Raw genomic sequence first — 27,577 nt, forward strand, 5'->3', positions numbered from 1 at the left:
TACGGGCTAAATGATTTATGATGTTTTTGATGATGAACTTTTGCCCTATTTTGTATAAAATGTACTTGCCTTCCTTTGGTGGTACTTATGCTGACAACAGCTTTCTAAGTACAGCTCATCGATGCCCCAGTACTCGAGGTCGTCCGCAAACGCGATCACGCACATTTCCTCGACCAGATGGAGTTTGCCCGTTCTGTAAATAATAATACCGACTAACCAACTAATAATGCATCGGATCACTACCCCAGCAAGGAACTAGTCTATATCCCACACTATATGTACGCGACCTTTCTACGCCTAAGATTTGTGGCTTTGATAATCAATTTACAGTGTAGACATTTTTAGGTTGCCGTATCAGACTGAGATTAGATGTACCAAGTATCGGATTTGAGCTCCGATGACCAATGGTCGTTTTGGAATGAGTAGTGCATTTCATAAACGGCGATACACCGCCCTGCCCTCGCATCGACAAAATTGAAAGATACCGTCGAAAGTAGGAATTCAAAAAAAAAAAAGATTCTAAGACATGCGCAGAACATGGGTTCTTGTATTCAAGGATCCAGCGATTGTAATTTTCAAGTGGGTAACATTATAACACATGAATGAAGATGTAACACATGGCCCATTTCTCACAGATATCCACTAACTATTTTCGAAAAAGACACTGTTTAATGTGTACACAAGTTTAAATAGAGGACCTGTATACATCTCTTCACACTGATAAGTTTTATAGCACATTAGCATACAGCCTGAGACCGATTTACAATCTCACGTATATTCAAACGTACACCAATCCCCATATAAAGAGATAAATATATATAATGAGATAGGTATATACCGATGGGGTACACTTACCGGAAGAAGTTGAGCACGGCTCCGAATGAACGTGGATGTCGGTCAAAGAAATATTCGTTGTCGGTGAGCGAGTAATCATCACAGAGCTCCATAATGGCTTCATGCGTATTGCACTCGCGCAGTCGACCGAGTCGCGTGTGGGGTAAGCGCTCCAATGTACGCCATAAAACCTAGAAGCCCGATTAAAGTGTGCCGAAGAATTGCACCGAAATTGTATAGGGGAAACTTTTAGTTTTGATTTTTAATCGTGAAGCGTTTGCAGTTAAAGAGAAGTATCGAAGCGACAGAACAAACCGCGCACGTATTTAACTTCTGCTTCTAGATTACAGATGCTCCTCCATCATTGTCTGCGTTTGATAAAAAATGGCTAGCGTAACTTTTCGAACAACATGGATAAGTTCGATTTATTTGACGGAAGTTACAACTCGCGTTTCCTTCCCCAATATAACAACTAACTGAATTTCTAGTCTGAGCTTACTGCCATTGTAAGGCAGCCAGTACACAGACTAAAATACTTGTGTGACAGTGCCGGAGTCCACTTATGTAATTAGCACTTTTCAACAAATGCAATAGAAAAACGCTTGATTTCGGCTTTGCGCACGCGTTCCATTGACGGATTCGAAAGGAACTACTAGACACCTGTCGACATGATCCGCCCAGGCTACAATAGGTAAAAACCCGAACGCTTACGTACCATCCCGCCTGATACTAACACACTGGAAAACGTGGCCACATGCAGAAACAAAAATAGGATGATGGATAGACCCATTTTATCCTAAAGCTATTCAGTTATAGATATAATTGCACGAAGAGCTGGCAAAAGTGACGAAATTCAAGTCAGTTGTCAGAATAGAATGGATATGGGCGTTGTGACCGGCCAAGTATTCCGATAGGTCTAGTTAGATAGCGGTAGGGATTGTTCATATTTACATGTGCAATTGTCAGCGTAGAAGATTGTTAGGCCGTTTGTCAACCCTTTCAGCCGCTGCGCAAATGTAAGCACAAGTTATATTTGTCTGTCAAGGATACGCCTACTCGAACGAACAAAAGGATTGTTACACTCTAAAAGTTTTTCCTAAAAAGGCTCAATCAATATCTCGATACATTTAGAGATACAATTTACTAGGTACGAGATAGAAAACTTGGTGCAGAGAGCTTTAGGCTTCATTGAGGTTAAGAAATATTGGTGTACACATCATCGAAGACGCTGATATTGGAATATCTCGCGAATTTGCGGTTGTCACACGACTGTTGCTTATGGGGCCTTCTATTAGGTGGCATATTCACTGTTACTATGCTTCGGAGATCCATTGTTCATTTATTGACTTACACCGAATAACTACGTTAGAACATGTTTATCATCGACTCAGAAACTTTGTCGCCTCATCGATGACCGTGAAGCCAATCTTGTCAAGAAACACGTTATGAGCCTTCTCTCCCTTAGTTAGCCCGCACAGCTCGTGCCTAACCGAAACACGCAGTTTGGATAATATTCGCATAGTTGCTGGTACGGAGAAATGTTACTTGCCATTTCTGATATTCTACTTACCTCATGTTTGACGCCTCCGACGTTAATCACCACCCGTTTATTAAGCGCTTTGGATCGCATGATCATGAATGGCTCTGGTGGTAAAGCAGTCAACGATCTTGAAAAGTTTCGATGTGCGATGCCCAGCGGGGGCGTCACGCCGTGCGCTACTGCACCTCCACCTCCGCCCATGCCGCCTCCAGTCACAGGCACGATAGTGCGCACCGTGTGAGTGACGGCTGGGGACTGAGCGAGAAGGACGCCCCCCTGCCCCGAACCGGATGTGGCTCCTCCTGGCGGCAATGACATTTCGCCACAACCAACGTTATCGCGTTTACACAACTAACTCGGCTCGCCTGACTTTCTTCTAACAACAACAGCGGGGAAAAAACAACACCCTGAAGCGAGATTTACCTCCAGTGGTTCGTTTTATCGACGTTGGTGGACGCAATCACGAATCGAAAAATTGTACTAATCCGCATTACGTCGCACTATTTGTCAGTGCCTCTGAGTCTCTACAAGGATAGTGCTTGCTATCCCCGTGATAGACGGTGAATGTTTAGAAATATTGCTGATTCACAATATGGACTGCGGCGGCCTTGTTGGTTCACGCTAAAGGCTTCACGACGCTTTTTCAAACAGCGTAGATGTGGTAGACGATGCCGGTGTCGGCAATTACCCAACTTCCGTTGTTTTACCGTGGCCTTGTTTTAATCGATTGCTGTCGGTCGTGGCCGTCTACTCGTCGACACTTCCGCCTTGCTAGCGTAACGTAAACACTAGTCTGATTCGTAGTTAAGTTGGTGCAGCTGTTGGCGCAGAAAGAGAACAAATGGCGGCTGCAGGGGAGGGGGGCTCCAGCTGTCGGAGATCCACAATGGCCACTCGGCCGAAGATCGGGTCACGGCGCGATCGAGAGTCTGACTGGAAAAGCTGAACCTGGCTTGTATCACCGGCAGTCGCCGTCCGGAATGGCTGAATAGCTTTTTTGTCGTTGACGATTTGCCGCTTTGCGATTTATCAGCTGTTATGTTTTTAGCAGCGCAGCAACTAGCGGTCTATATAATGTCTGGGACGATTGACTCTGTGCGACACAGGGGCGAGGATGACGCGGCGTTTGGATCTGTTTTTGTAAGTTGCTATTTTCCTCGATATTTTCCCCCTTTACGAACGGTGACCGGGAACGAAATGTTTGTCGACTTCTCGTAGAAAGATGTCCTGCGACCTATCTTCCCCGTTCGATCCTTTTCCTTCTTTTGCGTTTTTATGCTTTTTGGTTCTTCCTTTTACACTTTGTTTTCTGTTCTATTCTACTGTATCATAGTTGAACTCTTCGGTTTATCGTCTCGCTCGCTACGAAACTTTCTCGACCCCTCAAGCCTTCACTCCGTTATGTAATTTTCCTCTACTGATAGATTATCCGATCACTGCCTTTCTACTACGCCGGCGTATAGGATATATATAGGAGTTACTCGAATTGTTTTCGATACGAAATCGATCTTTCAGCTTACGGGTTTATGATAGTCGCGCGACGTATTACCACCTACCTTTATCGCGCCTATAACTGACGTTGGCGTCGTCTCTGTTACAGTTAAGAGTGTTAACAATATGGTAGTTCCATGCAGGGTATGATGCGTTGTTGCTTTTGGCCTTATTGTTATTATTAGTGTCCTTCGTGTTGATCTATTTTTGATGGGAGGCCATAGATCGCCGTTTTCTGATCTTAAGCCAACTAAAACCTTTATGGATGACTAGTTTCGAAGCTCTCTTATCGCTTAGCAATAGCTGCAGCCGTGACGATCGCTCCCCTGTTAGAAGAAAGACGATAATAATAATTAGTATTATTATTATCACTGGGGTTTACTGTAACCAGATTGCATACTCCCTGCTTACGTTCCTCCGGTGCTATCGTCTTGATCGGAACGAACGTCGTTCAATAGTCGTGCGCACACCCTCGGTAGTTGACGTCCCCAGGTGGCGCGCTACTCAGATAGTATATTACTGAATACACTTCACAGTGGTGTTTCTATTACTGATTTCTCTTTCTCAGCGTTTTTTTTTTTATTCATAGTTGATATTGGATCTCTATGTAGTGTTTCACTCCGGTCGTTGCGTTCGTCGTCGCTTGAAACACTGAAGCAACAGGAGTTCAACGGGGGCGCTGTCTAACCACAACCTTTTCGAAGCACGGGTGTTCTCTCCCTGTAGTTCCACGTATGTATTTCTCTTTGTCCGCTTGTCTGTTTGTACCTATCTATTCTTTTTCTGATTTCTGATGCGTGTCTAATTCTTTCTAGTAGAAAAAGCGACCTGTTGTTTACGCTGGGATGTTTATCGATATTTGTTTTCTTTGTACAAGAATGCTGCTGCAACAGGTATGGTATATCTTCCTTTTTGTCGTTTGCCGTTGTCCTCTTAACAAAGCTTGGTCACTTATCCGTATTTCGAAAAGTAGATGTTTTCAAGAGCTCATACATAAGGTCGCTTCGTCAGCATCCTCGAGCCTAAACCATAACACAGTGTATATATATATATATATATGTCTACTTTTTTTTGTCTCGTTTCCTACATAAACCTGTATTAGCTTTGTTCCTTGATTCTGTCCTGCCTCCGTCCAATGGCCCCGTTTCCGTCCGCACCAGCGTCTATTTATGGTTTTCTTGCCTTTCCTTCGATTAATATATTTATCTATTTGAATCCCGCTGGATTTCTGCACAACAGCTGGAGTTGTCTGGGAGCTTTCCCAGAGACTCTTCAACGACGTAAAAAATGTTTTAACGGCCAGTGCAGTTCTATAAAACACACTTCTTTAGCCTTCTGTTAATCGCTTGTCATGTCGGCTATTATATGGCTTCCGCTTATCTGTATTCCTGAATCCCTATAACACAGCGCTCGACATCCAGGCATGCAGTATTCTATTTCAGAAACCTGTCCTGCAGCTGGATAGGTCCGCACGGTGTTTTAAGCCTTCGCCTTCTTCTTCGCGACTTTGGCCTGTCTCTCGGGCTAGCTTTCTGCTGCTGTGACGGCTGTCGCGTCGTCGGCTGGTGCGTCGGTTGTTGCTGTCGTCGTCGTTGTTTTCTGTTCCGTGGTGCGACGCGAGGCGGCCACACTCTCCTGGGCCGCTCGGCCGCGCCGCTTTCGTTTCTGAATTGACTTCGATCTTCCGCTATCCTGAAATCAGGCACCATAAATATCACACGGAATTATTGAGACTCGAGATCATGATAGTTCGGACCTGTAGTGTTCTTTTACACTTTTGTTTTCTGTTCTATTCTATTGTATCATAGTTGAGCTTTTCGGTTTATCGTTTCGCCCACCGCGTGACGTTCTCGACCCTTCGACTACGTAGTGTTCAATAAACAAAAAGCTGAGAGTTAGAGGATAGTCAGTCTCAAATTCGTTGCTATCGCTTATACTTTTTTAACTGAAACATAACATTTCAGGCACAGGTAACAAACAATATAGTACTGCGAATTCGTGAAACAGCGTTCTCCTTCTAGTGTAGTAGTCTAGTAGAGCACGGGCCTTGATTTGGAACTCGTAAAATACCTAGGCAATTTCATGCGAACATTCAGATAATAGAAAAACTAACTGATTTTGATAAGGCTAGGGGGCGAATCTTTAACCTATGCCGATGGAAGGCTTTAATAGAAGGCCGACAGGCCAACATTTTCACATAGATCTACAGTACTTACTGATCAAGTCAATAAATAGAGATAAGAAAAAAATTACTTACACTTAGATTCTAACCTGGGTTAGAAATAAGTTCACAATAAGATAGAACAAATGCCTCTTTGATATTTCAAAAGTCTTTTGGAAGTACATAACAATAAACAGCAAATGAAGCAAAACGCAATAAAAATTAGAACACAAAAAAACCTTTGCCAAGATGTATACAGCATATTAGAGGATATTTTAGCGAATAAATTCATGGTAAAAAAATACGTTTTCTATTTCTTACTTGAATAGTAGATATATTCTGGTTTCAGCAAAGAGAGGATTCTTCACGGTGGCGGCGGTAGCCGATCTTTGAACCGAAGTTTGAGCCACTTCAGCCTCGGCATCTCAGTCGTGAGGCCGCTGGATTATCATCATAGCCACCGCTCCGCCGCTGTAGCGTCGCGGAGATGACGCAACGCTCGTCTAATTAACTGAAACCGAAAAACAAGCAAGCACAATAACGAAAAACTACGACATTTCATAATTTTCTCTTACAGGACCGTCTTCTACGTGATAAAAATACGTTGCTACCTGTTTTAAACGGTACTTGACATAGTACAGAGAAACGTGTCGCAAAGTACTGCGGTCCTCGAATGATATACGTAAACATGGTGGTACAACAAAAAAACATCGTCACAACTGCTTTGGAATAGAATTGTACGGATTCGACGGGTCAGTAATCCAATTACGTTTCGTATCTTGAATGGAGACGTTGCTTTGTCTCCATTCAAGCGTAACGAAATTAACAGTTAGCAAGGAATCGTCGATTAAAATACGATAGTCACACCCTAATGGCAGTAGACGATACACGTTTTCAAACAAATTTCACTATACGGGGCAAGGCAAAGGACGTTCTCTTGTTTTTACTAGATAGAGATCACCCTTCACCGACAAAAAGAAAAATGCGGCGAGAAATCTCGTGCCCCACATGTTATAATATTCACAAAGATTCTGCTTCGTGCATCTATATTGGCCTACTATTTTTTTTCTAGTATTACTATCTAGGACCATTTACCTACCGCTTATTGCAGCTATTTACGATCGCCAAACAATAAATACAATTTCGTCGAAGTTCGAATTGGGTAAGCGGTTTGCAACAGCCGTGAAGATCAGGCCTTCACTCCGTGAAGACAAAGTCCGACTATGTCTATGACGTGGTCATTATCATCAACTGTATATGAGTTCGTACTATATGAGAAAAATAATAGATGATGAGTATTGTAAGATGGACGTTTTAAACAGCGGACCTTTCGCATAACACTACGGACAGCGAGCTATTAACATATTTTCCTACTGTTTGTTGGGACAGTGTTGGGGATTTCCCCGACTTGTTTGTATCCTGCTTACGGCTTGTTTATGGGTCAATGTTTGCCGAATTACCGAACAGCAAAAAGATACGAGGTATCTTTTTTGTTCCGTTATTTCTACTGAGAGGCACTTAGAAGCATCAGCAAGTCCGTGATGAAGTTCCGCCTACCCAGTGAATGAATGAACCTATGGCCAATTTCCATGCGCATATCGATGACGGCGTGAAAGGGGTATACGACCTAATGCATTGATACGTGGCCATTGCCACACGATAGGGGGGTTAAAGCCCGCTAACGCTTGCTGAACGCCGTCTACAAAAGCGAAACCTATAATTTATGTTTTAGTCCAGCTTAGGAAGAGAGTACAAGTCTTCGTAAAAAATGCACATCCAATGTGCCAAATCGTGTTACTAGCCTCGCTTTGGTATCATCAATTTGACTACACACTTATTCAATCAAGAGCGCGCCTAGAAATACCCTCGACTAGTATAACGAAACGACTGAATGAGGTAAGCGTACGTTTCGCGAAGCTATTCTACGCATTTGCTTAAGTGGATTTTCGGCAGGGAAAGCTATGCGTGGAGAAACAGCAATTGCGGATCCTTAGTTTTAGTTAGGATCGGCATCCTTAACTCGAGGGTAGTAGTAATAGTTCTGAGCTTCTGGCGATTTCTCCCCGACGTGACTTTAATAGCACCGGCGGCGCCTTATCAGCGTTTCATTCAGTCGACCTTGTAATAATGATGTTATGTTTTTTCTATCCACCAATATGTCCTCAAAAAACTTTGTGGCCTTGCGCACGAAATATGCACAGTTGTTCGTAAGCGGCCATATTACGTAACAGATCTACATCTCAGAACCCACGTGATCTCTTCGTTTTTGTAACTTCTCCCCTTAATGGGTATCCTGTCAAAATGAAGTTCATATTTGTATCACGCAACTTGACCGCACAAGATCCTTCTTTTCAGCCTTTAAAGGCCCGCATCGACGTCTATTTCGCGAAACATCTTGTGACCAAAATTAATGAGTATGGTTTGTTTTTCCTCCACTAACAATCGCGAAGACTCTTCACGCTTGAGCGGTGCTCAAAACCTCGCTGAACCAAACTACTCTATTCACCGTGTCCCAGACTAAACGTCTGCCTAAAACCTTCCAGCAGAAATAGAACGATTTCAAGTATCGACATGACGCATTGCGATGCATCTTGCACGAGGTTCGCCTTCTCTTCAACGTCAGAGAGATATTCAACACAGCTATCTTCATGCTGCAGCTCGGTCGGTCGTATTGGCACCCCCACAGTGAGCTCCGTGTTAGCCATCTATACATGGCACCGAACAGCTGCTTACGCCTCAAAACTCGCGCGCCTAAGCCCTTCATTTTTAAAAATGATGCCACGATTCCTCACGGGTATTCCATATCCATCTAAAATACGTAGCTCTAAAGCTGCTGTTATGGACGCATTGAGTTTCGTGTCAGTGACGACCAATCAACGAGCACATGTTTATTTTAGATAAGCTTCAGAGCAATAGACGATAAATTATGGCTGTCCCGTGTATCAAATACCCGCCAAACGCATAGTCGTTTCATTAGGATAAGCTGATATATCAGCTAAATAGAGATTTCCAACTTGGCGTTCAGTGCTACCGTCCTAGATAAGCATTGACGTTGATTCTGATTTTCACTGCACTAACGTTGATGACTGATTGATCTGACTAACAGACTTTTCCAGAGCGCAAGGAAGGGTACCTACGCTAGATTTCAAATCTAGGCCAGTTCAACTCGTGTTGCTAAGTCTTCACCTCATGGAGCTCCTAAGAGACAATCTATGCATAGCTACGTGTCTCAGTGCTCTTTTCACATCGCGCAGCCGTGACGCCGATCTATAGCAAGCGCCTGCGTAGTTCTATTGAACAAGTCGTTTCGTGGTTAACTCGTCAAGATACTGGCATCACCATTCACATATGTGTGTCACAATGAAAAAGACAGCGTGGCAATTTTTTTGTATTTCATTCTCTAGTAGTTTGGTTGATTTTTAAAAAATTAGGCCGAAGGCCAGTGCTACGTATGGCAAGAAGGTCAATCAACCGATTCATTCAACACATGTCGTATAGCTGGTGTAAATAATAAATTCCTATAGGCTGATGATATCTACATTCAGACTTAATCGGGACCTACGTGGCTGTGTAAGTCGCATGTAACCTCACTTGTTTATTGTTTGGAACGTCGAAAAGTTTACCCTTACAGACACATTCATAGGTAGCAAACAAAGCTGTACTCGAGAACCTAATGCGAGCGAATGCATGCATGCATGCATGACTGTCAATGAAGCGATTAACAAACAAGTCTTCATCGAAATCGTACGCTAACTACTCAACTTATGTCCACCTCAAGTTAGGTAAACATTATGTGCGCCACTGAGATTTTCGCTGATTTTTCGGGGCTTCTTGAAAGGTACCCAAATACCTATGACCTATAGATAAATAAGATAAGGTAAATAAGCACCTTACTTCAATTGAGTCACTGGCTCGGCGAATGAACACATGTGAAATGTACACATGAAACACGCCAAACGCAGCAGACGAATTTGTCTTCGGTCGCGAACTAACCTTGTAAAGAACGCCGATAACGATACGGCAGCCTCCTCCTTATAGTAAAGGATTAAGCCTGCCCACATAGTTTATGGGGTCGAGTTCCATTGTCCCATGGTCTAATATCCATTATTCTACAGGTGTTTTACGGGTAATCGGCAACAAAAGAAAATGCCCACTACGATATGGCGTATGCTTCGTGTTGATGCAATGGGCAAAGCTATACGAACGCCACACACACATGGTTCCCATTTAGCTGGCCGGGCCAGGACTCGATTGCACCCACTTCGTTATCTTACTGATCGATCTACCTATGATGGCGATTTCACGTGCGAGCACATAACAACGGTCGTTTGAGTCTCTAAAGGGCTGTTAGCTGCATTGCCGAGCTACAGCTTCGAGGTACGCATATGCACTGTCCTAAGGGCTTGTGAGAATCTTTTGGTGAAAGTTTTGGGCACTGCCCAAGTTGGGTGTTTGATTCGATTTTTTTTTCGTTGGCTTTTGCTGCCTTCGTTGGATCCCACCAGACAGTTGTTGACACTGCATCCTAAAGCCTGATGTAATTTGACTTAACCGATAATCTCCCGCTAACATTATCTAACGTGAGTTTCAAAGGAATATGTAGGCAAGCACTTAAGGATATTATTGGAAATTTGTGTACCCCATGAAACGTGGGGGTCGTTAGCGAAGAACCTGCCCGTTGTTTTTAAGTATGAGTACGTCCAGTTTTATCGACGTTCGTAACGGAAACCTGCCAATATACTTTTCACTAAGTGATAAAAGTAAGGCATAAGTGATTAAAGTAACTGAAATAAAAATCTACAAATAAATTATAACAACTTGATTTCTCAGAAATTATACGTTTTTGCGCTTTTTATGATGGCACCCTAACGCAATCACAGTATACGACCATCCTCAGAACAGATATTTATCAACGAACCATCAGTGTTGCGTACTTCGTATTGAAGGATAGTCACATAAAACCTGTCACACTGATTATGGCTGCGCATGCTGGACCAGAGCCAGTTAGTAGAAGAACATGCTTTCTGCATACATGCATGTATGTGTGAAAAAGGTATGAATCGTTCGTAAAATCAAAGTATTTTTTATTTTTATGTTAAAATAACATTTCTAGATCCGTCGGATGTGCGCCATGCTGATCGATGATCATTATACCGTCAGCTATATTACTATGCGATCGTTTACTTTATTCTCAGTCTGAATAAAAACATAATTCTAATAGCAAGTGTAATACGGCGAGATTTCAGCAAGTGGCACGTTGATCCGATACGACTGACTACATAACCTACGATATGTGATTGTAAAGCTAACTAACCAATCCATGTTTATCCGACAAATCGATATATATGCTGCAGGGCAAGAAGTGATCTCGGTAAATCCACGCAACACCATATTTATCGAACTATATAGAATTGTTAAGGCCAGTGATAGTATGAGCCGTTATGTTAGCATAGAAAACCAAAATGTTTACTAATAACTGCGGTGTCAGACATCGATCAAGTCGTTATCAGGCCGTCTACCACTGTAGTTAACTATTCAGTGCGTGCTATTGAACGTTCCAAGCCGGTATGTTATTGTAACTTAAATGATGCCTATCTTGAGCACCTTGTTTGGGTAGGTAATCGTATTCGACGGCCGATCAAAGATTTCTCGAGGAGCTCGTTAATAACAGAACATTATTATTATAAAGTTAGGCTCTAAACACTACACGTGTTATATCTGTGTGAATCGATTGAATTTTTTTAGCTAAAAAACAGACAGCTCGCTAGACAGATACGGGTTACTTACCTTCTAGTGTTGGATTGCATAGCGTCTCAATGGCTTTGTATCCGACATTCTCATTTACCGAGAGAGTGTAACCAATATATGTCTAGAATCGTCTTTCATACTTATCTCATCATGGCAATCATAATACTTGTCCTAAACAGCGCGTCGATTAATATATATATCACGGTTGAAAAATGGCTAGATGTGATAGTCCTAAAAATATTTATATTGCTTTCAAGTCCAGTTCCAATGGCGGACACTTATGACTTCAATTGGGATTTCTCTTTGAAGCCCTGGCCTTCAAGCTTAAATATTCTTTCATGTTGTATATATACGTGTTTTGTAATCGCGCGCCACTTAACGCAAAGAGATGATGCTTACTGGGCCATTTTAAAGCTGGACCTGTTCGTGTCTCTAAGAATCGCTGGATTCGTACGTTTCGTCGTTGATAGATTTTAATTGCCGTGTTGAAACAAGAGCACCGGAACGGTTCCTTTTGCGGATTCGACCCAGATATCGTCCCAATTTAACAAAATCGTAGCGGGCTAACGATCGTAAGGTTTTTGTTCGAAGAACCAGGCTCGCCTTTGAGTAGATTATGAACTTGCAGGTTTAAGCAATACAAAGCTTGTTCAATTCGAGCCTTTCATGGAAAAATATCGTAGAAATGTCATAGAAAGAAAAAAAAGTGCTAGTGTCAAAAAATAAAGAGTAATTACGCGTTTTCGGTAGCGGTCTTTAAGCCAAAAGTTCCCAGTGGTATACTTTAACATGTGGCAAGACTTACCGGTACGTTCATGACCAATAACTCCGAAATTCACCGCTGATTGTCTGAAGTAGCCACCTCAAGCGATACATAACGCAACTGTCAATGTTTTAGAAAGAAAGGTCTATAGGCCAATAATGCTAGAGGTTGCGTGACTACAAGGCACTTCATGGCTTTCGTAGCAGTAGGCAAGAAACCCCAGGGTTGGAAACTACGAGGCAGTCCAGGGCGAGGGTTCGAAGGAACCAAAAAAGACAGGTTTATAATGCGTTCTCTGAGTCATTAATTTTGCTGACCTTTAAGGAACTGGCTTTCTGCCCGTGAACCTAATAAATGAAGATGTTTAATCTGTATCCGACATCGTAATGTAATACTTGACGACCGCATTGTGGTGTCTGGCAGAAGGAAGATAAACTGCGTTACTTCCAAAGATGTTGTATGGGCTAGACCTTTTAACTTACTGTGTAAGTATTAGCAATTGGTTTTGTAGATTTATAGTCAACTCTGATTGAAACTGTCGAAATTTCGAGACAAATAGATAAGCCAATAAATTTAAATAAATAAAAAAAAAACAAAAAAATATGTATCACCTCATGCCGCGGTACTCTTTTTTCTTCATTTTTCTCCATTTAGCTAACAAAATAAAAAGCTACCATGAGATCCACTCTTGAACACGCTACCTTCTAGGAGCAGACCATAACTCGCAGCCTAGCAAAAATTATCAAGCCACGATAATGTTTACTGATCAGTGATGTTGCTGTTTCAGCTGCCGTAAAAGTTTTTGTCGTTTTCCCTGTGTCCTCCTACCACGTACGGACACCACAGTTCTCTTGAACGGCAAAAGGCGCTCGTTGTATTACGCTACTTTTACAGGGCTTTAATGTCAGTCACATCTCCGTATTTAACTGACTGGAATTCGATTCGAGCCCCACCACACTCAAAAACTTATGTTAGTTTTTGGGAGAACGTCTGTCTACGCGATACTATTGCTTAGCAGTTTTATTATTATTAAAAATAATAGTTGTTATTATATTACGTGAAGTTAACACGATGTCCAGCCGTTGTTTCCAGCAACATTTTAAAATATTACGTGTTTTAGTTTCATATATAAACAATTCTTTTCGATTTGTTATCTTTCAGCTATTCGTGTTGTCGACAAGACCCGACTTTGGCCTCGCTTTTACGCGGTAACTCATTCGACCTTAACGTAACTTAGATCGGTTAACCCGTTGCATAGGCATAAATAGCAGCGCACAATCGTTCAAACAGCAAAGCGGCTCTGTGGGCCAAAATAAGCGACTTTTAATAGTGTTTGTATTTAGAATATTGGATATTCCCTATAAATGTCCGCTTATCAATCCATCCGTTAGTGCAGTCGCTGCTATTTTTGCTCCTAATTTTACTGCTGATCTCGTGTTCCGCTAACTCTTCCTTCACGAAAATATCTCGTCCGATACGCTCGCTTGGTACGCCAGTATATTTCCGGTTCGGGACAACCGTCGTATGGTGTTATTTCAGATCCGTACTAATCAAATCCGTAGGCAGCCGTTTCAGTCGTTGCCATAGAGACAGACGATAATTACCGAGCGGCACAGAACGAAGAACAGATTGTTTGGTTTTTAGCTCTTTTCCTTCCAATCAGCAGTTGCGCCAATGTATGACGTTTTGCGAACTATTTTCTTATCATATTCTATGACTTTTTTCTATAACGTTTGTGGAGAAAAACAATACGATATTAGCAATCAGAATTAACAGAGGCAGGTTCTGACACACAGTAGACAGGTCATTGTTGATGGCATTGTCTAAGCATGACAAAATGTAGAAAAAAACGCCTGATTTGGATCGTATCGATATCATGGACGGCCATTAAGCGGTAGCCATATCATAAACAAATCGGAAACGTAAGGAAAACAAAGAAGATTGCAGATGAATCATAGATCATCCTATTTGAGGCTGGAGCTAACATCGCACAAGAACGAACGGCCGCCTACCAGCTGCGTTTACTACCAATCTACACATGTGCTGGACCGCCGAGTCATTAGAGGCAGTCAATTTCAACGTATGCCGGCCGCAAACGCTAAGCAATATACTGATTTCTATTCGATAGAAATTTAACCAGAGAGACCTATCAAACGACATTACGTCTATAAAACTATAGTACAGCATGTTGACGAATGCAAAATTTCCAGCTATACAATACAATATCGTCTCGTATATATGAACCTAATAGTAGGTTGCACTAGAAGCACCCGGGAACTAACTGTGACTAACGACACAGCTAAACAAACTAACCGGCTTGGCCTATTATACATCTGGCATGTTATATATGTAGTCCAGGAGTCGCCAAATTGATTAATTTCTAACTAAGCACTTATAGACCAACACTCATATCGTATAACCATAAGTTAGAAGTTGAATAAAACTAGAAAATGTTGCGGCTGTCATAGTAAATAGCAGACAAATAACTTCCTAGACTTTACGATACCAAATCCCTACATTGATATGACTGCTATAAAGTTGATTCCAGATTAGATACCCGTCGTGTTGTGTTATGCCCCGCTGTCTATATTTTTCTTAAGGGGGCATTTATTCGAACGTTTGGCGACAGCCCTGTTGTGGCGGTATCTGTTTTTTGTTTAGATACAGTTTTAGAAACAAAAAAATAGGAAAAATCCTCCGTTTAGGCGACCCCTAATATATCCATTGTACGATCCCACGCCGACCAGTGGAGCTTATAGTAGGCACTCAGCAAAACACGCAAATGGCACAGATGTTGCTCATGGGCAACGTCGCTACCAGCAGTTGTGGCAATTATGTGCAAGGCGGAATCAACTATTCAACACAGCTGTATATACCTACGCCGGTCTTTTAGTCGCTAAAGAGTTACCACCTGCCTGACAATTTGCTGGAAGCAAGTTGCCTTCTAGATGTGAATCTAGGCTATCGTTTACTTGAATGAACACGTCTTCCTGGCGAGCGTTTATTTCTTTCCTCATACATTGGTCGTTTATCGTCATCTCAGAATGTCTCTTTCTGGCTGGTTTGTGCTATATTATTTTCCACAGCTTCGCCCCTGGCGGACGGCTAGCCGCAGCGTCGCTATCGGCAATACCGAGTCACTCGTTCCTTATGTTTGAATTTTAAGTAATATTAGCCTGTAGACATTGTTTCTATAGCTTTATATGGATAGAGAAAATCGCACAACAGAAAGATAGGAAACACTTTGGAAACCAGCCGATTCACAGAAGACGACTTGTTACATGTTTGGCCGAAAATATTTACATTGTAAATATAGTACATAGCAGATCCTTCCGCCGTTCCTTCTGCTTCGACTGTCTCGCAGCAGACCTCGTTGCGTAATGCACCTTATGACATATAGGTACGTACATACGTAAAAGGTTAAGCTTGGAGAAAAGCATCTGCGTCCCATGGCAGCGGCGTCTACGACTGTGACGGCCGCAGAAATGTCAACTGCTTGACGCAGGTTCGTACCAACCGAGCGGGTACGACAGATCGCTTGGTACGAACTTGTGCCGGTTGGCGTGTCTAGCGGGACAGTGTCTTGTGTTGTACGGTAAAGGTTCGGAGTATTCCGCTTGTAGATTTTGGTAGGCAGTCCCACGTTATCTAACAAACTCAAATTGGCAGCGGTCTGGTACATCGACTCGAAACTGTTAGGTCATATTGGAGTAGCACATTGTTCGAGCAGTGAGAAACGCGTGTCAGTCGACGATGCCTAAATTCACGAGTAACGTGAGAAAAAAATCTAGTGAAGAAGAATGACGTCGATACGGTCGTGGAACGTCACGTTCAATGCTTGCAGTCCCGTGCTAGTATCGGGAGGACGTCAGGGGCGGTCTTTTCGTATAATACCGTGCACTGCTCACGCACGTATTCAATGACGGATAACAAAGTAGCGTATAAGGACGGGTTATTAAATAGAAAATGAATTATTTTTTTTTTTTCTAGATCGAATGAATATTGATGGTGCACTGCGCTTGCATTTCTAATTATGAATACTTGAATGTTGTTTTAGAAGTGAGCGAAAGGATCACTGACTTGATGTTTCACATGTATCGCCTAAAGAGCTATCGACCAAAATAACATCGAGTGACTGTATACAGATTACGATAAGCAAAGTCTTACCCGGACATATCTAAGTAGATCGGTTAGTTTGTGAAGAAGGGGCTGACAGCTTCCACCACCATGGCTAGCCCGTCTAGTCTATTTAGCAGTCGTCTCAGCGAGATTGAAACCTAGAAATCAAATACTGCGCACGTCGACGACCTTCTGGGCTAGCCTGTTTCCCCAGCACTCGGTGTTTCGAACGCGTTTAAATGGAGACACAGGCCGAAATGAATTTATATAAAGCCAGCATATGCTGACATAGGGGAGATTCGCTTTACCTGACAGACCTGTCGAATCAACCGAACAGCCGAAGCTATAAATAATTTGAAATATATAAGGAGTTATTTAAATTGTCATTTCCTACCACAGAATGATGGCGTACTGCGTCTTCGTTGATACGCCACCAGTTTCCATGTTTATCTGTGCGCTTTGATATTAGATAGACACATAATCGGTGTTTACTACGGACGGTTCCTCCCTGTGCCAGTTAGTTTAATGACTAGAATTATTGTTCGTGCTGGAAAAATGTTCTGGCAGAAGGCTTAGAGTTGATAAACTGCTATGTGTATTTACAGGTTGAATTATGTTCATAGAAGAAAGGAGCTTATATAGACGAGGGCACCGATGATGGGTTATGATGAAGGTCTAGGCTGGCAAGCAAACACAGGTTTAGCTTAGTACTCGCTGTTTTACTGATTACATATACATGCACGATATCTAAGTTCAAGCGTATTTTAATGTGCTATTTCTAAGATTGTATCGAAATATTAGTTTTTTTTTTTTTATTTGGAAACAGTAGTGCGCTAAACGATAGTCCGATTCGTCAACATGCTGCTGTAATACGATTCATACAAAAAGTTTCGGTGGTGTTAAACTTTGAGCTGACGCCAGGCCAAAGATCCTAAAAAGTCCAAAACTCAAAACAGCCAATGGGTACAAAAGGTAAAAGAGAGAGCGCCGAATGTCTCAAAAATAGTAACTGTTGAAGCTTATCTGGGCCGTCCCAGTTGATACTTGGCTACTCAAAACGACTGTTAATTTCAGTATAAAAATTCTGGTACATCAAAAATGGTAGTACATCTATAAACTCTTCAACAGATCTTTCAATCTGACTTCCAAACTTCTTTCTTAGATTTTTTCAAAAGCGGCATGTCTTAACCTAGCTCGCAGATTTCTGGTAAAAAAGTATGGGATCATCTCGCGTGAATAACTGGATAACTACCCGCTGTTTTGTCCTAGAAAGAACTGAATTTCTCATACTAGCTTTTACATAGTCATCTTTCTCACGGTCTCACGCTTAATGTGGCTTGTGACGACGAGCCATCATGATCATTACTAAATGATCGGGTAATCTGCTTTATACAATGAAACGGACCGATCCAATATGTTATAGCTTATAGATATTTCTAGACATTTAGGATCGATGTTGAACTAGGTTTGCCACGTTGCAACTTGGCAGCAGCGATGGGATGGGATAGACGAAATCGCGCGCCACTTAGTAAACGTATTGTCTATATATTATACATTATAGTCATGCTCACAATGTGTAAATATTTTGCACAATGACATTACCTGCAGTCATATTCGATCATCGACATGGCGTCGATTGCCCCTTAATGTAATACCTTTTAATTAATTTCCTTGTAGTTTTTGTCCGCCACATGTTGATGTTTAATTTATGCAATCTGAAATCGGTCCCGTCCAGATACAATTGCCTACGACGTTAATTTGCCTCACCTGCCTCAACCCACCAGATGTCGTAGATGTTCAACTCATATTAACACACGACGTAAACTCCCATACAAAAGCTGTATGGGCACTTTTGTCTACTAAAATACTCGCGAAAAATTCCGCGAGCGACCGAGACACGTATATCCCTTCCCCAAAACCTCCATGCGGCAGTTGAAAGCCTTCGCAACAGGCAGAGATGAATCAAGGCCTTGCCACTCCCACCATCATCGCCATAGAAAATGAAGCGCAGATATTTGCAGTGTTGCTGGAAGTACTGGCAACGCTATATGCACTGTGTTCGCATCGACTATGCGGTACCAGTTTACTTCAGTAGCACTCAGCATTGATCATCAGAGCATAAATGGAACACTATTGAGCACAGGATAGTGCAGTAGACCCTTGCGGTTGTTCTGCGCACACAATGGTCTAGATAATTTTGGCTTAGCCAAGGCCGCAGATAATCGAATCATTTTAGTAGCGACGAAGCAGTAATAATAATGGCGATATGGGCCAGATGCGATAATGCCAGTGTGCTGAGAGTTCCTGTACTTGGAGTTAGGAGTTTAGAGACTGAGAAATGGGGTAAAATCGAAGGGTAAAATCGGTGTTCAGGGGGGCGGCAGGGGATGAGTCGAGCCGGTGTCTGCGTATTCGTCTGACCTGTAGATGACCCTAGAAACTCTTTCTAGGTTTGCTTTCTAGGTCCGCACTCTAGCGCGGAGTGTTTGAGGCTTCTCTACGTTTTCCCATGTTTCCTGTGCACCACAGTATGGCTGTCTCTCACAAATTTCGGACACGCCTTTGGCTTCATTCAATAGAACTGTCTCACCTTTAATTTACCTGTCAACTCTCTGCGCTTCCCCACATCTGCTTAGATCATGCCGTAGTTGTGCTAGCTTTGAGGGACACGCTTCATTTACAGCATGGGTTCGGCGTTGGTTTTGTACCTGTCCCTAGGGATCTGACCTCGACGTGAGGATCGGTAGGAAAATTGGCATTCTCTCTGGTTGCCGTGGATATCCTGTACGTAGAGTTGGCTAGAATAGCCGGCGTGAGGCTACTACTCCTTTCTGCCTTCGAACCCCTTAGCCTCAGTAGCCCCTGGAACATTTTAGGTACGGCACTGGACCATGGTACTCCCAATGGTTTTTGCGCTTGCTCACCCTATCGTCAACCTTATGCCACCTAACGTGCCACTGCATGAGTATACAATATCTTCGGCCCATCCGTAGCTGTATAGATTGACTGCCAGTTGCCAGACTCGAGCTAATGTAGCTATGTCAGCATGCAATGCATGCGAAATAAAGGCTCCTTGCGAGGTACATTTTCTGCAAGATCTGGTGTGCAGTGAAAAAAGTATACAGAAGCAGACGTATAAAATTTGCAGTTGAAAGCTCGCCTTATATCACCGGTGATCGAATAATTGTACATCGATGAACGCAGTGGATAAACCCTAAACTTTCTATGTATGTTGATATCGAAGTACGAAAAAGATTTGACCAATACGCCTATGTAATTGAATATGTAAGGGACTTTTGATTAAACTGTGACTTAGATTAAACTGTAATTACGTGCAGTTTTTCGAAGCGTATTTACGACGTACCATATCTCTGTATCAGTTTATAGTTGAAGCTTAAGTAGACGTATTGCTTATCTCCTTTGTATTAACTAGGCATTCAGTGCAAGTCACGCATAGCACCTAAAGTCCGCCCCTTCATTGCGACGCTATTCAATGTCAACAGCAACCCTGGCATAACAATGCTCCTAAAAGCGTAAACGCTTAGGTTTTGTATACTAAAGAGTTGAAGAATGACGCTATCTACATTTGAAGTTATTCCGCAATCTTTATGGAACGTTTTTACCTGCCACTTGTAATGCTCTATCTTCGTACTGCGTTGCAGTGTCCAAGCAATACACGTGTATGAATAGAAATAATTTGATTCCTAGCTTTTATAATTTCAAGGCCGGCCACGTAAACGCACTTCGTTTGTTAGTTATCCTTTATGGGTGCTCGCAATAAACAGACCGCGTAAGCTTATCCACGTCGTGGTTTTCCTTCGAGAAAACATCGAATGCCCTTTGCGCGCACGGCTTCTGAGTCAAATTGCCAAGGGCGGCTTCCTGTACTTGTCAAGTACAGATGCAATTGCATGTATATACCTAGTAAATATAAAAGCGAACAAAGCGACGAAAAAATAAGCAGAACAAAAATTATAATTTTAAACAATTAATTTAATAAGCAACCAAGGTCCACGCTATAAAATTGTATTAATTGCAATATTATATGCCGCAATTTCTATTCAAAACCTTATAGCAAAAATCAGTCCATACTAGAAAAACCTATTTGTTTAATCTGCGGCTGATCTTCAGTTTCATTGATATTATATATTGCATTACCTCAGATCTATCTGAATTATGAGGTATTACTACGGGGATCACCGAAGAGAATTGACGGCAGAAGCGAGCTCCTTTAGTTAACCTACGAAGGGCAGGCTTACGCTGAAGACTGTCAGCCCTGATTTACTGCTGGCTATCCGGTCTGTGGGTCTTGCTGGATGAGATGTGTCAAAGTAACCATCTTCCGACGCAAGCCAGCGATGACCTTTTGTTCATGGTTACCATGGCAACGCACTCAAGGGTTTATGCCAGTATTGAACCTGTTGCATAAATATCGTTTTTAGTTGTTGTTGCTTTGATTGGCTGCCGCTGTTAGCGTCAGCTCCGTCTACCTGGTCTGTCCGTATTGCTGTTGTTGTCGTTTATGCTATCTAGAAGGAGCCAGACGCGTTCGACGTTATCGCTGCACGTTAGTTATACTCATGTAAACAGGCAAAAATCTCTTACGCCTCTTCGAATAAGGATTCAACAAGGGGCGTACGTGCGCCTTCAGGCTTTGCGCATAATTCAACATTGCGCTGCCTTACCTACCGTATCAAGTAAGCGTCATTCCAGTCTTTTAGCCTAATTTATATCCCACTCCAAGACCCATTTTCAGTTTCTCTTCGAACACTAATGCGCACGCGTATTTTTGAGCTCATGCTTACACAATGTGTTTAGAAAGTAAGTAAGCTACCTCAGAGAACACCGGCTGAGGCGGGCGAAGGACCATAAGACAATACACCAGAATTAAGCTAGATTCTCCCTCTTCAAAATTGCCGGTCGGCTGCTTCATTCGTTAGCTGGCTGAGCGACCCTCGCTCCGGAACCGATCTGCGTTCAACAAATGCTATGACACGAAATGATTTTGAGCAAATTATATGGCGCTTTTCACGAATCGAAAAATCCACAACATAGATACAGGTAGTCCCAGTCCGCATCAGAAACGCAGAGCTTTGTCACGTAAGCGGCATGATTGTTTCCAATTTTCCCTGTTGCTTCCTTCATCTGTATTTTACGTCGGTCCTCATCCCGCAGAGATCGCTTCTGCATGCAAAGGACACAATGTCTGCACGCTGTGCAGAAGTCTATGGATGGAAGTTATCGATGAAGTTGTTCAGCATTGTCTTCGATTCGAAACAGACAAATGTCATACTTACGTAATTCAGTATATGAGCTGTGTGTATAGTCTACGAATTCAGAACACGAAAATCATGTATGCACTATTAGATATTTTACCCTTCTGACATCGACAGATACTGCACTGCCTTTATGCCGCAATAAACGAATGATATCGGCATCAATATAAAGTATAGAAGAAACATAATTAGCAAATTGCTTGGTAGCGTAATAGAACGTTTGAGCTTCAGAACGCTCATAAAGGATCTTTGGCTTCTTGCAAGAGGGACAAGCAATGACTATTTGAAGGTTCCCTTTGCGGCGCTATTACTATTGATCATTATCATATTGGCCATGCAGTGGCTTAAACGTTTAAAGTTCTGGCTGAAATAAGTTAGCGAGGAACGCTACTTCAGCCGATCTCGCCAACCGCATAACTACACGGGAATGAAGGAAGAAAGCAAGCAACTACCCATGCGTTATACAATACCTAATAAATAGTATACTTTATATGCGAATCACAAGATTATACTATACACAATTGTAAATGTGGTACGTCCGTGGCAATTATTCGCGCAATAGGTTCGTGTCCAACCTGTTATCGTTTTGTATGTAAAATAGCAAATCTTAACTGCCGACGAATCAACGGCGTTTAGACATTGTTTTAATTGAGGAAGAATGATAATCCATCGACCAGCATGAAGCTGTTCAGAAGCTTCGAAGAGACTACATGAAGTTCCTCTAAGGCCCTCATGAAAAAGACGATGTGTTTTCTATGCGTGCGCATACTGAGGCCTCTTTTAATACCTGTCTATCGTAAAGTCTCAAAAACTGTTTCGTCACGAAATTTTACAGGTGTGTTTATCCTTGTATTTTCGCTATATACCTTTGTTCTTATCTGGCTCGAAGTTTGTTGTTTTTCTAGACGAATGCAAACTAATTCGCTATTTCATCCATATATATATTTTTTTTGTTCGAAATTTGCTATATTTAGAACCGTTCAAGGACCTTATGTTGTCAGGTCCTTTTCTATTTCATGAAATTTCATCTGCTCTTTTCCTCTTTCGGTCTGTTACGCTAGATCATATGCTTTCTTCTTATCTATATGCAACTATCTGTAAAGCTCTTTTTGTCGCTTTTCACAATAAAACATCGTCATTTCGCCGGTCACTCGTCCCATTCTTTCGAAGCACACCCCCACTGGGGAAGCGCTCAAGGTATTAGTCCCCTTGACCATTTTGAGGTGACCAGTCTCAACAACAAATGCATGCACGCGTTTAAGTTCTGCGACAGCAAACAACAGTAGCGTTTACTATTTCATGAGTATGAAAAAAATCGTCTAATGTGGTTTTTCAACAATTCTTTCAAACGCTACGTTGTGGTACTTCGTCTTCGTTTGTGAGACATCGTTCGAAAACGACAGAAGCTAAATTATCGGTGCAGTTGGCTTAACAATTTGCCAATCCATCTAATTTACTCGAGACAGAATATGTAAGCACTATCAAGTGTATATATATATATCATATATAATCATATACCACAAAAAAAAACAATCGATTCTTAGTTTGCTTCTGTCCCACCGCTGCCCTGTCTCAGTTTAGGCGCATGAAGCATACGACAAAACTCGGCTTTTCGAATAGGTCCATGGAACTGTTGGCCACTTTGTCACTGAACGACTGAGCGTTCTCTCCCAATCAAATCTGCAATAAATATAGGACAATTTGTATTTTGGGAGCGCTGTTGCTGCGTTCGCCGCTACCATGCGATTTTTCTGTCGTCACTTCAATAATTCGATATATATGTAATACATTTTCTTTTTTCGATGAAGCAAATTGTACACTGCTTTCAGATTCGTCTATGTAAGATACGGTCTATGGGGTTTATTGCCAGAATTTCCCTGGCTCGGTGTTAGCAGCATATAGCTTATGTGCCATATATAAGAAGTCTAAATACGAACACGTAATCTTTTTCGGTGTGAAGAGCCACATAGTTTCTGCCGTTTAAACGATTTAGATAGAAATGCGCACCTGTTTTTATAATTCTACGTTATAAACAATCTGTTCGTAAAGTTACGCAGGCCTGCCGGAAACTACGCTGGTCTGCTTCGATTTGTTTTCTTATGCAGTCAACTTTATGGACAGTAACAGTTTCTTCAAAACCGAAAAGAAAAAATCTACAGAAAGATATTTTAGGCGAATCTGAGTGTCCGAGATTTCCAATGAATCGATTCAGCTTCACCCTAAGTATAATAAACCTAATTAACGTGTTTTTAACAGAGATTAGCCGTTATCTGAGGTAACGTGTGATTTTAAGGTGTTTTTTTTTCTCATTTTTCTTAATTTCACAGAACACTCTACTATTTACAAAGCAAAGGGTAAATTTCAATGAAAGTACAAACATTGTCCGGCTGCCTATTAAGAGTTACGCGATGTTATGAATATCCGATTGGTTGGCTGCAGTCTTCGTCGTATAATAGGCAATTTCGATCTGATTTACCGACATTCATGTCTGATCGCAAAGGCCATGCGCTGCGCCAGTAGATGTAACATCACCTTTGTTTCCTGGAAGTTGAGGCTGAAGGGTAGACGTCCGCTAGTAGGGCTTGCACGACCGGGAACTATTGATATTTCCGGATAAGACCTGCTCAAAATAGCCAGTTAATGAACGATTTCTATGCCAAGATAGCTCCATTCAATATATACGCAGAAAAGAGCAAAATGGAAGGGGAGAAAGACTTAAAGAAAGTTTTTTTTTTATTTAAAGAAAAAAAAACTGGTCTTACAGATAATAGACAAAAAATGAACTTACAGCGTTCCGTTTTTATGTGCACACTGCAATCATTGTCGGAAGGTGTTTACCTTTACTACGACGGAGTTTGGGCACAGATTATCTTCATGATTGGAAATATGATGACATAATATAGATCTCATTTATGTATATTAGGTTTGACACGCAATTGATCCATAGTTTCTTGCTATTGTCGACGCTCGCTGATGTGCTGTATTTATGTCAGAGAACACAGTATCTATTCTTGTGTGCAACAGCTTTGTTTGAGATGTCCATTGATTGATAGCTTACATAGAAACGTACATAGCTCAATGAACCGTTAGAATAGAATGGCTGATTTCAATCATGTCGGGTCTCAGAAATTGTCTAGAAATATTTCAAGTTATAGGTAAGGTCCTGTTTTTAAGCGTTGCCTGGAACGCATAGAGGCTGAGCCAAACAATGATCGAAAAAAGCTTCAGAAAATCGGAGTGACTCTCGGCTGGGACGATGTAAGCCAATCAGCTAAACGCGATAAGACTTCTAAGCAGACATCCAAATCTGACGCAGATGCTATAGCCAATTACTCATATATATATAAATGTGCATTTATGTTATTTAACGATTTTATCTGTTGGATCCGATTCACAAATAACATCCATAAGTAAACTATACAGCTCATATACTACCTAAGAACATGTATGGATTCTAAGATACCGTGTCTTGACGCTAAGGCAGATAACGAAGGTCAGGTTTACGATTAAATTCATACGACACAATCTTAACTGTACAATTGGCACTGAATAACTGCAAAGTGTCAAAGGTGAACCGGGACTCGTATCAAGGTTGCCATCGGTTTCAATGGAGCAAAGTGCTACTTCCTGCTTGTGATATACAACCAATAATATAGCCACATATTTGCGCAGAGCCCAAAAAAGCGACAACGCGTTTTTGGGCTCTGCGCGTAAAAAAGGATTTTCGACATATGTCAGCTGACAAATGTCATTTATGCCTGCATTAGTAGCTTAATATAGATCGATATAGCTGTACATAGCAAGGTAATATCCCACTGATAGCGCCACGCGTATCGGATGCTGAGCAGATTCCACTAGTATCCCAGTGTCTGACGTTTACGCATCCACTCATTTATACCAGACTATGTGGCATACGCGCTAAACGGCGGATCCACAAAGGTACTATTCGAGATTGAATGAAGACAAGCAGTTGTGTCTACCGCTCAACTTCTAGTAAAATGTAAACTTTTTCGAATTCAGCGGTACCACTATAGAAATTGTTTAGAATCACGTGATAGAATGATTTGCTATGGACTGTTTGACTGGCGGGTCAATCTGCAGCAAAACGCAGTATATTTGTTTTAACGATTCATTCATTAGGAAGGATTATTGCACATTGTATTTAGCATTGTAATAAGGACAATCTCTTCATTATATAACGCCGCTAATGACATTGCTATAGCACACGTTGATTGAATAAAGAATTATTAAGATTATGATCGTTATCATGGCCTTTCTTTTGAGCGGGTTTTGCTTCGTCTTAAAGTCTATATATCTTTAGGTCGGCTTCGAAATAGCAGCATGGCCACATTTCACCTTAAATCGTTTCAATGTTGTATTTCAGCAAGGCTCGTTCAATTTAGGCCGTTCAATGAGCCGCCTTTGATGTACAGGGCCAATATAATCTGCCCTCTGTATGGAGTTGACTTATCGCTGTCTATAAATTTAGCTTCATTGCACCTGTGGGTAATTAAGCGTATCGTTCACGTACCCATCCAATATTCAAAATGTTTTGCAGTGGCAGCCAGCCTACTTGACCCGATTTATCTGTACGTATGATTATTGAAGGACGATCTGTCGTGTAAGAACGGTCGATGGAGAACATCGGCCCTCAGCAATCTGTCCCTAAATGAAGATATGCAGTGAGACCGATTGAAGTTATAATGTGGGACAAACAATCTCCGTGGCAGGTTAGTGGGTAACGTGTTTGCCTACTGGGCTTGTGAATATCTGGCGATCTAGATTCGAATCCCTTAGTTTGGTGTCAGAAAAGGTCAGCTGCCCGGTAGGATGCCTAACGGTAGTACCGGGCGTAAAACTTGACACATTTTTTTAAGTGGCCCCTATCGAACGCTAAGGCCGTTTTCGTCCGTACATTCACTTGTTTTCGTTTCAACTTTCTCTGTGCTGTTTGCCTATTGGTCTCTGGACAGAGCGTTGCCGTAACTGCTAGATGTGTTTTTCTTGCAAGGGCACTGACCCGTCGATGGGCAGACAATCGCCAGAAAGTGCTTCGAGTAGAGTTTTCTTGTTCACACCTATGAAATATTAATATCTGTAGCACATACTCTCGTCAATCATACCGGCAGCTTTTATTCTTCGCTCTTTTTTGTTACTCATATTATTGAAATTGGGCGACGAAAAGAGTTCTTATCGCCATGTCGATGTCTAGCTGTCGCTACGATTAGATCTTTGCGCCATTTCATGGTAAATTTGCTAGCAAGGAAGCGGACAGGCACTCTATGCCAAACGCCAACATTATGCTGTTTGTATTGAGTGTACGTAAGCATACGGTTGTAATGAACCGGGGCGAAATAAGAGGGACATTGAAGCGACATCGGCAACCCAGTCGAGTGGACTTACAGGAAGGACGACATACAACATATTTCGATTGCCGATGACAGTAGCCATGACTTAACCTCTGTGAGCTGCGCATCTGCCTGTTTATCTCTGGCCGCTTGTTTTGACCCTCCTTCTGCTGCACCAGTCCGAAGAAGCGTGCGTAGGTCCCAAAAAAATAGTAGCTAAGATTACAATGGCACATCGCCAGTAGTTGTAGCAACAACATTGAAATTAACAAATGCCCAAAACTAGGAAAAAGGGTG

At 41.9% G+C, this 27,577-nt stretch overlaps 1 protein-coding gene across 4 annotated transcripts in view; it reads right to left on the reverse strand.

The window, feature by feature from the left end:
- The window catches only part of Shab (potassium voltage-gated channel shaker cognate b), a 117,149-nt gene that overhangs the window by 35,036 nt on the left and 54,536 nt on the right, over positions 1–27,577 (reverse strand). For 3 of the 4 annotated variants that reach the window (XM_022845701.2, XM_022845698.2, XM_022845702.2), the window contains 4 exons: positions 6,348–6,537; positions 2,405–5,557; positions 856–1,025; positions 70–193 (listed from right to left, as the gene is read on the reverse strand). In XM_022845701.2, coding sequence (XP_022701436.1) covers positions 70–193; positions 856–1,025; positions 2,405–2,692 — 582 coding nt within the window. In that variant the 5' untranslated portion in view covers positions 2,693–5,557; positions 6,348–6,537. Of the gene's footprint in view, positions 1–69; positions 194–855; positions 1,026–2,404; positions 5,558–6,347; positions 6,538–24,464; positions 24,553–27,577 lie in introns of all 4 variants that reach the window. The other variant, XM_086971328.1, reaches the window with a different exon arrangement.

This window comes from Varroa jacobsoni, unplaced genomic scaffold (genome assembly GCF_002532875.2).
Source record: "Varroa jacobsoni isolate VJ856 unplaced genomic scaffold, vjacob_1.0 scaffold_1188, whole genome shotgun sequence".
Classification (NCBI taxonomy): Eukaryota; Metazoa; Arthropoda; class Arachnida; order Mesostigmata; family Varroidae; genus Varroa; species Varroa jacobsoni.